Here is a 15,972-nt window from a genome sequence, read left to right as displayed (position 1 = left end):
TTGAACTCGTTTAAACAGGATTATTTATTTATCGTGTCTAAACAGGTTTGACCGATTTAGACACGAAACACATTTAGCATTAATCCAAACCTGCTAACTCCGTATCACATCCATATCATGTTATCGTCTCGAGTTAAATACTATTCGCCCTAATTTTTACGTACATTGTTACCCACCACGGAAATTCTAATCGAGCATTAATTAATTTAAGCGCCAGACAAACAAACGAGAGATTATTAAGTGCATTTTCGCGCGAGCAAGATTCGTCCAAAATGAGCGCACTGTGCACCCGATGCGCTTTGCCCTTAACCCGCCCACCCCGTCTTCTTCTTCCCCACCCCCACCCCACCATTTCTGTCTCATTGTCGTGCTCTAATAAGATCTTCCTCATCAGCCGTAACAATACCCTCCCGCGACGGCAGTCATCACCGTCTCCGTCTCCGTCTCCATCTCTCTTTCCGGCTTCCGCTCAAGCTCTCTCCCCATCACCGTACCCTCGCCGGTTCCTTGACATGTCTGCCTCGGATCACAGGTTCCCTGTTCCCTGTCCACTCCGTTTGGGTTCCATTTCCCCCTCTGCGTGGACTAAATTTTCGGATCTTATTGATGTTTCCGCCCCCCCTCTCTTTACAGGGAGACTTGCCGATCGGACGGCAACGGCAATGCCGAAATCGGCTCGGTCGAGGCCGATTATGCTGAGATCGTGGTAGTGCGTCACGGGGAAACGGAATGGAACTCCGACAGTAGAATTCAGGTTCGAGCCACTGCTCAGCATATCACTCACTCTCTCATTCCTATGTTCGCGCAAAGTTAGTCTTCTTCTTTGCATCGAGTAAAGATAGCTTGAGTCTGTGTATCCAATGTCCTTTCTAATGTATGGGAAAAATGGTGCTGCAGAGCAGATGTTTGTTCACATGCATTGCATAGCAAATATTCATGAACTACTATCTGCCCATGATTGATTGTGATCCTGGTTTCAGCTGCAAGCTCCATTCATTTGGAGGAGTGGGTTGGCCTTGAAAAAAAATGACGGATTATCATTAAGAAATTTGAATTCTATACCATTTGAGGAATCAAACATTGCATATTAATTCTTGATTAGTTTATTTAGATTTGTTGTGGGGGAATGAGCATTCCTTTGAGGATTTTCCATTCCATCGAGACAAAGTAAAAAGCTCATTCCCATAGAATGCCCGTTCAACTCTCAATCAAAACTGCAACCAAATGAAGAGATGGAGTGGAAGGATGAGATATTCATTCACTGCCCTTCCATTCCGTTCTCCAGTAAACTGACCTTATTATCTTCCCAGCCCTTCAAGACCCCTAGATTGTGACCCTGTAGAGGAGGTGGTGATGAAAACACTGATTTAGTGAGGTGTGATATGTTTTCTGCAAGGTTAACTTCCTCTTCCCACATAAGGCCCCAGCTGTCACCTCTCAATTGCCAGCTTCTAAAATAAAACCTCCAGCTGCTGTTAATTCCCTCTGACTCCTGAAGGGAGGCAGCAGTAGCAGATAGCTGTAATCATTTGAGTTTACTAGAGGGTTCTCTTTATCCAAATTTTTTACATTCTCGGCTGTGTTGTATAAGCCATATCCATACTTAACTGGTATTCCTGTATAAATCAAGAGGAGATATTGCAACTAGAAACCGACTTACATGGCTGGCATGGTTTGAATAATTGTTGGTTTGAATGTTGAAACTTTAAAATCATGACAAGGACTAATAATATTACTGAGGATTCAATATATTCTGAACATCCTAATTCAAGAAAATCCAGCACGTTGCTCTGATGCAGAATCATGTGAAAATAATTTGCCTGTTTGCATCATGATGTAGAATCTGCAGTAATTGGTGCTCTGGGCCCTCTTTTACTAATGCCATTTCTTTCAATGCATCTCCTATTTTTCGCTTCCCTACTATATATTTAACCTAAATTTTCTCTAAACAGGGCCATCTAGATGTTGAACTAAATCAAGCTGGGAAACAGCAAGCAGCTGCAGTGAGTTACTTCCCAAGCGTGGTTGCTCCCTCTCTGTCGTAATCACTGACATAAGTTGCTCTTGACTCCATATTTTTCGATGAAGGTGGCTGATAGACTTTCGAGGGAAGGCAAAATTAATTCAGTATACTCTTCTGACCTTAAGCGGGCTTTTGAGACAGCACAAGCAATTGTGACTGCCTGTGGCGGTTTGGAGGTATGGTTGTTTCTTCAAATAGCATTATTTCATTTCTGTTTACAATCTGGGAAATGACTTTATTGCTTGTATTTCGATAGCTTCAATGTTTACAATATTATTAGCCCAAAATCAAACCAATGAAAAGATATGTTTGTTGCTCTATCTTTGCATATGTGGATTTTCTATGACTTCTATTCAACATTATGAATAAGTAGGAACCACATATCACTTGGAAGAAAAGGAAAAGAAGCTTATAGGTTAGAAGGTAAAGATAAAGAAAGGGTGAAAGGGTGAAGGAGGAGAGAGGGTAATGTGCACTGGTTGAAGTGGGAGAAATGTGTTCAATTGTTTGGAGAATGGAGCATCTTCATTTCCTTCATTAGTTTGATCTTTTATGTCAAAATATGGAGGGCATTTGAAACGTATTACTGTTATTCGTAGGGTCAATTAAAATAAGGCTGGCCCTGAGTAAAAAATTAGAAACTCAGGTACAGCTTGCCTGGCCCTGGGAAATAGAATTCATAGATGTAATTATGCTATCTGTGCATATCAGATTTCATCTTTTACATTATATACATGATGAATATGTTAGACTGAGATTCTAACTCTGGCTGTAATTTACTTTCAGCCTCTTATTCTCTTATAAATTCACCATTCCCATATCTTGAAATGGGATTTGGCCAAAAAAAGAAACAGTTAAAGAAGGAAAGAAAGAAACTTAAAAGCTCAAGCTGATCAGTGGTGGTACTCTACCCTCATATAAACTCATGGTTATTCTTTCATTTTTTCCATGTGGGATTATAATACCCAACAATTTTGTTCTTAACCAGGAAGAATTTCCAAGAAATTGGGGAGGAATCTCTACTCAGCTGCATTCAATTCATTTGTTAAATTTTTACAGGCATCCCCTGATTTATTCATGCGTACATTGTGAATTTGAAGGATAATTCTTTCTGGTCTTCATTTCACTGCTCCTTGCTTGCTTTAGATAGTAATGTGATTTGAGGTTTAACGCCATTAACAAATTTCCTTTAACTGAAATGAGGAAATTATGCTTGATGGAAAGACTAGCTTAGTTTGAACTTCAATAGTTGAAGTCATGCTAGTTGGAAATTTAATTGAAAATTTTCAGGTAATAAAAGACCCAAAGCTACGGGAAAGGAATCTAGGAGATCTTCAAGGCCTTCAGCTTAAAGAGGCAGCAAACCTTAAACCTCTGGCTTATAAGGCCTTTTTGTCTAATCGGACTGATCAAGAAATCCCTGTAAGTTATAGTTATTATATGAGCCCATGAACTGTATTCACAGCTGACTATTTGTTTGGAAGCCTGCAAAACTGATCTAGGGAGTCCAGGTTTGCAGTTAATGCCTCATCCAGAGCTTGAACTCTCCTTGAGTCCAACTAAGAATGGTTGAATCCATTCACAAAAGTTAAGTTATAGTGGCATTTAAAGGTTTTTAGCCCGAGTCTTACTAAGAACTTGATGGGCATAGTGTGATGCTGCTGGCTGCAGTCTGCTTTGTTTCATGTGTCGGGTAGGAAACCACACCTAAGCTTGCGGAGGAGTGCCAATCATCATTAGCTACAATAGCACTCTTTTCTGTGCCAACTTAACTTTTATATGAGAGGCTATGGGATATAGGGACAGGTTCCTTGTTTGAGTCTCTAGGCCATTTGTCTCCTTGAGGAATCAGGGTATGCCAATCTACTCTTATAGGAGAGTGTTGAAAGCTTAAGAGTTTGTTGAGCAGTTTCTCAATGACATGGAAGCATATATGCCAACCTACTCTCATAGGAGAGTGTTGAAAGCTTAAGAGTTTGTCGTGCAGTTTCTCAATGACACGAAAGCATTCTTTTCTTATGGATGTAGTCTAGGCTCTCCACGCCTCATCTGTCTCCTATATAATTTGACTGCCATGAGTTTCAAAAACAACTACCAACTGATCTGCAAATATAAATTTACCTGATGTAAGTATAGTTCAGTATTTATTATTTAACACTCGCTCATCTGTCTCCTATTGGAATTGCAAGATTGGAGGAAAATTCTTGGTCGCGGTCAAACTAAGGCTACATTGGGAGAAACCAGACCATGCAGAGTTTTTATCACTCACCAAGTATATATAACATATATAATATTCATATATATATGCACTTAAGTGGTGGTCAGTCTAAAGTTAATTTACGCTAGCCTAAATAAGACTGTCGAGCCACAGATCATGCGCGATAGTGGTCATTTTAACGTGGTTCAGGACTAATTTGAAGATTTAGTCTGCCCCAAGGCCCTCATTAGCCCTTTCACTTGATTCAACTTATATATTTTTTGCATACATTGCTTTCAGATTATAAGAAACAAAAGCTCACAAGGATTTGTCTGAATACAGGGTGGTGGAGAAAGTATCGATCAACTCTACCAACGATGCACATCTTCGCTTCAAAATATTGCGAGGAAGCACAAAGGTAACTTGTAATAAGAGAACTCTTTCTTAGCCATTAGAATTTCCATTTTGCCTGGCTCCAAGTAATTCCCCTTGCTTAATTTTTGTTTATGGTCCATATGGAAGCCTACTAGAGCAGAACGATTAACAGATCCCAAATTGAACACATTTCCCCGTCCGGTGCAGGGGAACGAGTAGTGGTGGTCACTCACGGGGGAGTAATCCGATCACTTTACCAGCGGGCTTGCCCAAGCAGACGGTTTGGGAAGGTATTGAACACATCAGTCAATATATTCCACTTGTCTGATGGAGGCAACAAGTGGGTCTTGCGATCCTCAGGTGATGTCAGTCATCTCGACCGGGCAGGTTTTCTTGAGACGGGTTTCGGAGGGGATATAAAATCTGGTTGATTCCTTTATCTTTGAACTCACCAAATTTGCATATCGAAACCACATAAATGCTCGGCATCATCAAGAGTAACTTTCTTTCATAGATAGGCTATGGAAATCGGCATAAGTTATTGTTGCCTCTCTCTTGATGTTTCAAATTGTTCGAAGCAAGTTATTGTATGATCATCCTGTTATTACCGATCCCTAATCCAAGACCAGGATAATATTCGGAGGACTCTTCTGACCAAACAAAAAATTATGGAATTGTCAGCAAAGTTATTTGTTTTCTCTCTTCGGATCCAAAGAATTCTTCTCACTTTATACATTACAAAGGTCATCGATACGGCGATGCCATCTATCGAAGATTAATTTAACTTTACTTACATTCAAGAAGATCTATAATTGGATGATGCGCTATTGACTTTTTCTGTTCCGCCTTATCTCATGGAGATTTCACCGTTTCTCTTTGTTATTAGAATTTATTGAATTAGCAATTGTTGAACTGGCATGTGGGTGGATGTGTAAGTATGCTAATGAAGTGGTAATTTATTTGAAATTCACTGAGAAATGGTTTAATTTTAATAAGGTAAATATTTGTTCTTTTATAAGAAAATTTATAATCTTTATTTGCGATTTTAAACATTATAAGTATCGACATCCAATGTCAATAGGGAGGTTTTGGCCACTGTTGGGGAGATTGGCATATGAGAGGTCGACTGAAGCTGGTGTAAATTGATTTGGGCACTTATTGATTGGGGAAAGAAATAGAAAATGTGTTTATACTTTATTTTAGTTCAATTAAATTAGCGTTTAAAAATTAGTTATAAGAGAAAGTAATTTGAAGAAATAAGAAAAGATGAGAAACGACGATCTAAACTGTCATTAAGTAAAAAATTACTTAATGAATAGTGAAATAATAGAAAATTTTAACTTAAAATAAATTATTTTTCACTTATTGGTGTTCTTTGCTCCTCACAAAACATTTCGGTTTCGAAATTCTCTATGGGCTGTGGTTCTATTAGGGTTTGTTTCAGAACTTAAGTATCGAACTACTAAATCAAAGCTAGTGGTGGTTGCGAAATTTCGTTTGGGCCGACCACCACTGTCGAGGTAAAGGTCGTTGGCGACCTTGCCCAGGTGTATCAGCATTGGGCCACCACCGCCATCCTCTCCGGTTTCACAGTTCACCCTAGGGGTGTAAGAGAGCCGAGCTGAGCCCGAATATGCAAAGTTCAAGCTTGGGCTTGTCACATTTTTCCTAGGCTCAAGCTTGGGCTTGAACTTAATCGAGCCTAAAAGCTTAAGCTTGAGCTCGACTTGTTAGACAAATCAAAGGCTTGGGCTCGGCTTGTGTGAGGCTCAGCCAATGGGCCAAGTTCAATAGAAAAATCGGGCTCGACTCGAGCTTAGGCTGGAGCTCGGGCTCGTCCAGGCTAAATAAAAAAGACTAAACTAAATTATTATATAACAATATCATGCAAAATATAATTCAAAAGTACAAATTACAACTTGACAGCACTCAAATTCGAATTACATGGAGTTTAATTAAAATACTACGTATGATGATGATGATAACAATAAAAGATCATTTAGGCTCGCGAGCCGAATACTATTAAGCTCGGCTCGTTTAATTGGAGAGCTCGAGCTTAATAAGAGCGAGCCGAACTCGAGCTTTCATTCAGCAGAGCTCGAACCGTTCGCGAATAGTCTCGTCTCATTTTCACCCCTAGTTTATCTTGATCTCTCACTCTCTCTCTTTAAATTTTGAAAACTATTTTACATATTGTTAAGAATAATTAGCATGGTAATAAAATACTTTGATATTCCCATGATATATCCGGGCATGCTCTAAACACGTGATTTGGATAATTTTAGTCCTTAGTAATCATATATTATTGACGCTGTCAAATGAAATCGTAATGTGTGTAATGATTTGTAGGTGCTCACGAACGTTAATTGAGTAATCCTTTGGTTCGGTTATGATGGCCGAATAAAGAACTTTTAACTATTGGAATTCACACCATTATCAAGGGAACCTTCCCTCTGTAATCCGTCGAAAATTCTTTGGTAAGGCGGGGCTTTTGACGGATTACCGAGGGGTCAGGTTCCCTAGGTAATTCCGCTCCTCGGTAAGTTTATCGAGGATTACCGAGAAAAAATTCCGTCGGTAATTCCCTCGATAATGACCAGGAATGATCCCTCGGTAATTCCCCCAAGAGTTTTTTTTTTTAAATTAGGTCCTTGAATTTTGAGCCAACCATCAAATTGGTCCTTGAAAAATTTTTGCCATCAAAAAGGTCCATCAATTTTCATTCCGTCTGTTGAAAAGGTCCTTCGTTATACTGTCATGAGCAATAACACCATTACCTCATCCGAAGATGACCAACAGAAGAAAGCCGTGTGTCTTTAGCTAGAAAAATTTAAAGTTTTTTTTTTAAAAAAACAAAAATATTTTAAAAAAATTTAAAAAACACCGAGGCAGACGACTTGAGAGGACTAGATAGGTTAGGGGCTCCCAGCCGGCCCACCTTCCCCTCCGGCGTGATCACCAGAGGGGCTGGCACTTTGGGCAACCTCGCCGGAGGGGGAGGCAATCAGCTGGGAGATCCAAATCTGCTTGCCCTTCTTGCTATGTTTTTTAGAAAAATTGAGTGAGAGAGTACTGGAGACTGGCTGGTGTTACTGCCGCGTCAAACTTTCTATCACGACAGTGTAATGGAGGACCTTTTTTGACGAACGGAATGAAAATCGATATATCATTTTGATGGCAAAAATTTTTCAAGGAACAAATTGATGGTTGGCTCAAAATTCAAGGGCCAAAATGACAATTAACTCTTTTATACCGTACTTTGTCGATACGATTCAAACTGAATTAGTCGGGCCTAATTGAAAATTTCATGCCCATAGACCATGCACTTGATGACGGTCATATTTTAGCAAGCTAAAGGGAAAGTAGACCTGCCTGCGATTAGCCGAAGATAAAGTGAAAAGGAGAAAAAGAAAAAGTGAAGCATTTCGAGGACAGTCTCATCTCTCTTATCAAATTAGGCAAAATGGCCGTGCATAGTTACCACATGATTCCTGTAATTAAAGACCAGCATCCTGGCTAAGGCCAAACTGGTTTCATAAGGCTTAGGGCCGCAGTTGGCGTTAACCTTTTATCCGATTGAGACCATAAGATAGGACCGGTAGCAGCTCGGGTCGATGATTGTTGAAGTGTGCTACATTGCAGGAATCCGTTGAAGTAGCTAGAGATTTCTACGTAGGTCGCTTTTGTTACATATAAATATTTATTATATGTGTGTTGAGAGCGTTCTGATATGTTAAACATGCCGTGTGCTTAAAGGAACCTACTGAGCAGGTTGGATAGTCTCTTCCACCACGACATTTAATTGTCGGTGCGATATTGCCAGCTACATTTTAGTGCCATAAAAGCAACTGGTGGGTAGCGAAGGCCGATGGAATTGTTGATCCATAAAGAAGCCCGACCCCAGGAGTTGCAATAAAATATTTCTTCCATGACCTATAACGGTCAATTCCCTCATGGAGCTAAGGTTCTTATTTTTGTTGCTTAGCCAAAAAAATCATTAAAAAAAAGAGGTTGTTAGGCTATTGGTTATTTTTGTTTAATAAATTATTTGCTCTTTTTTGTTTAATTATAACTTTTAACTACTAGGAGATGGAAAATATTTTATCCGCATGCTATGGCATAAGACTGGAACGACTAATGTTTATGTTCCATTAATTTCTCTGGCAAATATTGATTGGTGATCGGTGGATCACTTTCATTGTTGATCTCACGAAAATAGCAGGTCGCCAAATATGCTTGTTTTTTTTTTTTATTTAGCTTTGAGATGTAGCCGAAATAAATTAAAGTGTTTAAACATAATTGTTAAAAGATGTGATGATATTAGAATAAATTAAAGCGTTTGGCTTATAACAATTTTAAATTATTGAATTAAAATCATTACTTGAAATAGAAAATAAGAAAAAAGTCATTTTTATAAATATCTATTGACCTATTAAATAAAATCACCTCTACTGTCCGGTAACATTTTTAACATCATAGTAATGAAAAATATTTCATTAAATACTACTTCCACTTAATAAATAGTAAAACAACATTCATTGAATCTCCCACCGAATAAGAGGAAGCCCTAGTTTTCGTAACTCCTGCCTTAGGGCATTGGGTAGGCAATTTCATAGGAAATCTGTTAATTGATATGTTATTATTTATTAGAGAGCTGCTAAATCCTGTGAAATTTCTGCGAAAATGATCCTCCGAATACACTCAGTGACAGGTGAATGTAATTTTACATGCTTTAGTGGGCAATTAATAATTACCGCAGCTTTCGGCAGATCGGAGGATTTCTTTTTGGCAGAAAAAAGCATTTTCCTATTTATTATATTGACAAAATTTCTACTTGATATAGAAAGGAGTATAACCTAGGGGCATCCATTGTTGGGCTTGAACGTTGGATCCGCATGCTTTGGCATGAGAAAGCATGAGAAAGGAACGACTAATGTTCCTTCCTGTTCCATTAATTTCTCTGGCAAATATCGATTGGTGATCGATGGATCACTTGCCTTGTTGATTGAATATACTTATTAAAATATAAGTGATGGTATCAAAATATAATAAAGTACTCGCCTGATAACAATTTGAAATTACTGAATCAAAATTGTCGCTTGAAATAGAAAATAAAGAGAAGTATTTTCAGAAGTCTACTGACCTATTGACTAAAATCACATATGTAACCCTGCTAACATTTTATTAAATCCATACCATTGAAATATTTCATTAAATACTACTTCCACTTAATAAATAATAAAATAACATTTATTGATTACATTTATCGGATCTCCCACCGAATAAGATGAAGCCTTAGGCTGCGTTTGATTGGACGTAATGGAAATTCCATGACGGATTTGTAATGACTATTATGTCGCTTGTTTTCACCTGTAATCGTAACAGCAATAACATATTGGATTTACAATGTGTAATAGAAGGTGAATGATTATTCCTCACTTCCAAGTTTCACCCGTGTAATGGGGGTTGCATAAGGGTAATAAGTAGCAAATTACTATTTTATCCTTAGTCATTCATCGAATTTACAATTCCAATCAGCCCTCTGCCGCCGGCGAACTTCCATATACAGTGACACAGAGCACTATTTTCGGCCGATATTGAACTCGTGAAGTCCGATCCGGCCTCCATTTGGCCAGATTTGGCCTCGAAGACCGAGATCTCGGCCGGAAATGCTCGGAACCCACAAGCCTAGCTTTGAGCTCCAATTCCATGGGTCCCCATCGCAAGTGGGGCTCGGGGACCCAACGTTCGAGCCCGGGCTCCCCAGCCCTGGGCTCATCCAGTCGGGGCTCGTGGACCTGGTTGGGTTCGCGAGACTAGGGTGACCCCAGCCGTTGGGTCCATGAGCCGAAAGAGCCACGGCCTCATCGGGACTGTCAGCTCCGGCAAGCCCTTGGAGAAGATGAACCGTACTTCTGTTCATCTTGTTTTTTAATTTAAAAATTAGTTTTTTAATAAATATTATTTTATTTCTTTAATATATATATTACCTATATTTGTTTAATAAGTATTATTTTAATATTTATTGGATGGGGCATCTTGGTCTTTGTAGTTGTATAAGAAAGGTAATTTCGTATTTTTGTCAACACCTTTATACATTCTCTTAAATCAAATTTAATTCTCATTTCCCATTACATCCAATCAAATAAATATGGTTATATGTAATCTTATTTTTATGATATATTAATTCACATTACATACCTATTATATTCATGACTTATTACATTACAGTGAAACAAACGTAGCATTAGTTCACCTAACTCCGGCCTTAGGGCATCGATTAGGCAATTTCATAGAAAATCTGTTAATTAACGTGTTGTTATTTATTATCTTGACAAAATTCTACTTCGTTGGCACATGGCCTAGAAACGTAATGGTAAAATCCATTTGCGTCCATGAAACTCATTGTGCTTCTTTATTTAGATTTTCAATTTTTTTCTAAGTATACGAGTTTTTCCTTAATAATAAAAAAAATTGTAAAATGGAAATTCGTCGAGACAGTCTAATCACTTTTTTTTCCTGTTATAATGGAAATTAATAAGCCTAATAATGGGAAAATATAGGAAGACCTGACCTCTATGTTCCAGGTGATGGGAAAAGACGACTCCTTTGTTAGCTGAGTCCTTGTAGAAAATGTTAACCTTATAATATTGGGGGGATTTCTGGGGTACAATGAATTAAATTAAAGGGAAATTAAAAAAATCAAATTGAATGTCCAAATTGGTTCAAACTTCAAAGAACACAAAAAGATGAACTGAAGAATTTTGAAATGACAAGATGAGGAAGGGAAAGAAAAAAAAACTTATATAATTTCCTTGTTGTGCCATGTGGAGTTCGATAATGGACGAGTTATCATTGTTCGACTGGATATATAGACTAGATAATATTAGATAATATAAAGTTGGTTCGAATGTTTGAGTATAATCATATTAGGGACCCCCCAATTAGCGACTCAGGCAAGAGCAGCTATAGGAATATTTGTAGGCCAAGCATATATAATATGGAATGATTTTTTTTTTTCAATGTAAATCTTAATATTCGAAAGCTTAATTGAGTCCCCACTAATTCAATTGAGTTGCATCGGTCTATTAAATGATAAAACTCTCCAAATATAAATTTTTTATATTTACAAGACTTGAATTTAAAATTTTATTTTAAAAAATATGTATTAAATTATTTAAATCAATTCATGTTGATTATTACAATGAATCTTTTCCATCGGTCAAAGACAAAAGCTAAAGCCATATGTTACTATTATTACTATATTTGAGGTTCATTTCCAAAAAAAAATCCCACGGGGATGTCTCTAAGATCTAGATCTATTTATCAACGAAACTACTAAATCTCGTAATTATATTTTCTTCGAATGGTTAGATGAGTTTTTTTTTAAAGCAAGTTTGGAATCTGATTTTGAAGAGACTTTTCATTTAAAAATTAGGAGAAATACAACGTCAGTCCTAAAAGTTTATACTCTTTTAATATTGAATCTTATAAGTTTCACTTTAGTTTTTTTCAGTCCTATAACGTTTGTTCCGTTAGACGCTTTTAGTCCTAATCATCGCCGTCTGTTAACTCTTTGTCCACGTGTCATGATGCCATTTATTTTTGTACACGTGGCTTTAAATCATGTGCATGGCACATTTTTAAATGACATGGCAATTTTTTTAAGATTGAAATTAAAAAAATTCTTGACAAAGTAAAAATATTGAAAATTAAAAATAAAAGTAATACTATTCATCTTCTTCTTATATCATCAGAGCTAGATAGCTCCGGCGAGCTTGTAGCTAGGTAGCTCTTGCAGGGCCACAGTTATTCATGGCTCGTGAAACTCATGGCTGGGTTCACCATGGACTTCTGAATCGAGCCATATTGTTCAGGATCCCTGATTAGGTGAATCGCTATTTACCCGATCGCCTATGTCGTCACCGTTGACGAGTGTCACGCCCATCTTCTCTTTCGTTGATTCAGTGCGCAGTCCAATCTGAAAATTTATATTCATAATATCGCCATCTCTTCCCTTTCACTGAAACAGTCTCTACCTCCCTCCATTTTTCTCTCTCAGGTTCCTTTTAGTTTTTTCGATTTCGAGGTTTTCTCAATTCTGTTTGTCCAACCATGGAGGTGGGACTCGAAGAAGCCTCCAAGAACCGGGGAGCCTAGTGAAGACTGAGCAAGCCCAAGCACCAAATGAGCATGTCATTTCAGCCTGAAACTCCAGTGAAAGCATGTGCTAATACTCACTCTATTGTTGATTTTTTCATGCTTTGATTGATGAAAACTTCATTTTTATTTCAGTTTATGGTATTGGAATTAATATTGTTGCTTGATTTTTTTGTAATTTTTGTCGGGGATTAATGGTTGTTGCAGTGAGACATACTCGTTTGAAGCTATGTGAAAGTGAGCTGTCGGAGAAATTTTGACTCTCCGACTGATAATCATAGACATGGTTTGGCCACAAGAAGTGGAAGGATGAAATTTCAATCGGCTAGGCCAGATCTGGGCTCCTTGAGGTCAAATTTGGTTTAGATGGCTCGAGAACAATTGGGAGAAGGTCATGATAACCATGGATGTGGATGTCCGACGACATTGGCAGCGGCAACTGCGGAGGGTTGACGAGGAATTGACAATGGAATAATGGTTGATTTTGAAAACTAGATGATTAATTAGGGGTAAATTGATAAAACTGTTCACTTTGTTTCTTTATTTCTTCCAAAGACAAGCCCCGTCATTAATCAAAATTGGCCATGAAGACATTGTTTATGAAACTTGTAAATTATTTAACGTCGTTACATCCACATCAACACTCGATTGACGGACTAACGGTTAGGACCAAAAGCGTATGACGAAGTAAACTTTATTGGACTGATAAAGTCAAAGCGAAATTTATAGGATTTGATGCCAAAAAAATTTAAACTTTTAGGACTATTGTTATATTTTTTTCCCCTTTTAAATAGATGCGAAGCTCATAAGTCATAGCTAGGTGGAAAAATTTCATATTACTTCAGCATGGAAGGGGAAAATTTTTTATTATGATATTTTGAGATTAGTTCGGATTTGACATGTTATAAAATTGAAAAAATTACATAAAAAATCACGAACATTGCTCGTTTTCCCAAACCTAGCATGAACTATTTTCTCACAAACATACATTTACTTTCATTTCTTTTTCAAGTCTACCAATCGTCAGTTTTTAAATTCATTTTGGCTGACATGACAAATAAAATGCTGACTTGGCATTAAAAAAATCCAAAATAATATAAAATGCATTAGAAAATTCTTAAACATTCAGAAAAAATTAAAGAAAATCAGAAAAAATTTTAAACTTTCAAAAGACATTGTCTCAAATATAATATAAAAATAAAATTTTAAAGATAAAAATATTCAGGAAAAATAAAAAAAAATTTAGAGAAAATCCAGGAATATAAGAAAATTTTAGAAATGTTAAAAAAAGTGACATGTGAATTTTATTTACACATAACCAATGCAAGGGCCTCTTAGGAAAATTACTTTTTACTTGTATTTTTTGAGCTAAGAAAGTTCAGCCTTTAACTAAAAGGCATGATGATTTGAAGGGTTAGGATCGGTAATGTTAATTATTGATGGACTCTGGGACTAGCAACTCGAGTCTAGGCCTATCAAGCGAGCCTGTCACACTGGCCCATTAGGCCAAGAGTATGCGGCGAGGCCCAACAGGCCTCAATAGGTTCATCTGCATAGCCCTTTGTGTTCGATTGATGAGTTTTTGTCATCTTAGTATAGTTTTGAGTATTTAGTCAAGTATTCTGGGCCAAGATATAATTACCTAACTAATCATGCATTCGACTTAAGTATACACAGGCAATAGCGGGTAAAAAGACATGTTCTGCAATAATCTGTAAGCACTAAATTATCGCAATACATAACAACTTTTAAAAACAACCCATGCACAAAGGATTTGACTACAGACGCCATGTTTGTCAGGTCCTTAAAACAAAGTCGAATGCAAAAATGCTTTGCACACGTTTGTTTGTTTAACATAGGATATTGGCATGCCAAAATACTTTGGACTAATAACTTGCTAATTTACGTAAATTCGGCAATAATAAACATATTGTTTGCTATCTGCATGTTGTTTGTTATTTTTTTGCTCATGCTTATCCATGCGGGTCGAGCCTAACCCATAGATCGCATTGCACTTGGGGTCCAACGCCCTAACTATTGATCACGGGGACCAACGCCCCATTCACTAAGAGTGCAATTGAATTCTAGGTTTCGGTTTTTTCCTTGAACTCACGACGAGTCTGAGCGGAATAATAATCGAATGCAAACTGACTGAGATTCAACCATTTGTAATTTATAATTTGTAATTTATATTATTTTGAGAGCACATTGTAAGAGTATTTACTTTGTACATTATTATTGTAAGAATCTCGATCGGTGAGTGAACGGTCTGAGTGTCGAATCGATCAAGTCGGCCTATGCTTACCTAGAGAAAAGTAGACCTTAAGCTTCACGGTTTCGGTTCTCGCAAGGAGTCGACCGTTACGTTCTGATGAACTGTAATGTGAGGATAGTGAACCGATTCCTCGATGTATAGGCCTACTTTCCTCTTGGTTTCTTAATCTGCATCGTTTAGTTCATCAAATTTTTGGTGTCAAAACGTGTAAGTCGAGCGCAGCCTAATTCACACGGTAAATAAATAAAACGGCAAGTCTAACAAGTTAGAGTATTGAAAGGGCGTGCGGAATATAGGCCTACACCTAACGGGAACCCCCGAACTCGGACTTTTCGGTTCCGCAACGACCAGTGCCTTAACATAACTAGGTGTATTATTACCCTTAAACCCGGGTAACTTATCGGCCATCGACCTTCCGGTCGTAAAATCGTAGGTGGCGACTCATTCTCACGTGTATTCGTCACATATCCTCGGGAAGATTGACACTCCCAAGCCGCGTGTTTGAGATGGGCATATGCGGGCCTTGACGAGAGCAGATTCAAGTCCATACTGCTCCCCGATCTGCCCCCACTCTCTATCTCTCTTTATCTATTTTGAGAAATAGAGAGGATGGGCAGATTAGGGGAAGGTGCTCTTCTCCGCCGATCGCCCCCTCAGTCAAGGTCGTTGGAGGCCCAAGAGCTCTCCAACGATCTCTTGTTGGGTGTAGGGCCGACAATTGGCTAATGAGGTGCCCCATCCCCTTCCTTTGTTTGCTCCCGGCAGCTGTTTCTTCTTTTTAATGTATTTTTTCATATTTTTTAATGTTATTTTGTCCACGTGATCAGAGTCGGGGTTCACCGCAAAGACCAACTCAGCTTTCCATCTATTTTTGCAACCCTCGTTAAATGGCGTGCTAGATTTAACAGAGAAATCATGATTTGTGCTATGTCATGCCAAATT

General features: G+C 37.9%; 1 protein-coding gene across 3 annotated transcripts; it reads left to right on the top strand.

Annotated features, from left to right (window-relative positions):
* The first annotated feature begins 318 nt into the window (after window positions 1-318).
* LOC116197370 (phosphoglycerate mutase-like protein 4) lies at window positions 319-5,296 on the top strand. Of its 3 annotated transcripts, XM_031527494.1 has the most exons (8): window positions 319-532; window positions 634-754; window positions 1,953-2,003; window positions 2,089-2,199; window positions 3,314-3,445; window positions 4,213-4,295; window positions 4,563-4,638; window positions 4,803-5,296. In XM_031527494.1, the coding sequence occupies exons 1-8, from the start codon at window positions 513-515 to the stop codon at window positions 4,812-4,814; spliced, it is 606 nt and encodes a 201-aa protein (XP_031383354.1). In that variant the 5' UTR covers window positions 319-512; the 3' UTR covers window positions 4,815-5,296. The 3 variants fall into 3 exon arrangements, with proteins under 3 accessions (XP_031383354.1, XP_031383355.1, XP_031383353.1); XM_031527493.1 differs by lacking the exon at window positions 4,213-4,295 and having other exon boundaries at window positions 324-532; XM_031527495.1 differs by lacking the exons at window positions 3,314-3,445; window positions 4,213-4,295 and having other exon boundaries at window positions 323-532.
* Window positions 5,297-15,972: the final 10,676 nt, after the last annotated feature.

Source organism: Punica granatum, chromosome 2, assembly GCF_007655135.1.
Source record: "Punica granatum isolate Tunisia-2019 chromosome 2, ASM765513v2, whole genome shotgun sequence".
Classification (NCBI taxonomy): Eukaryota; Viridiplantae; Streptophyta; class Magnoliopsida; order Myrtales; family Lythraceae; genus Punica; species Punica granatum.
Note: the sequence above shows the minus strand (reverse complement) of the source record. Positions and strands in the feature narration are given on the sequence as shown.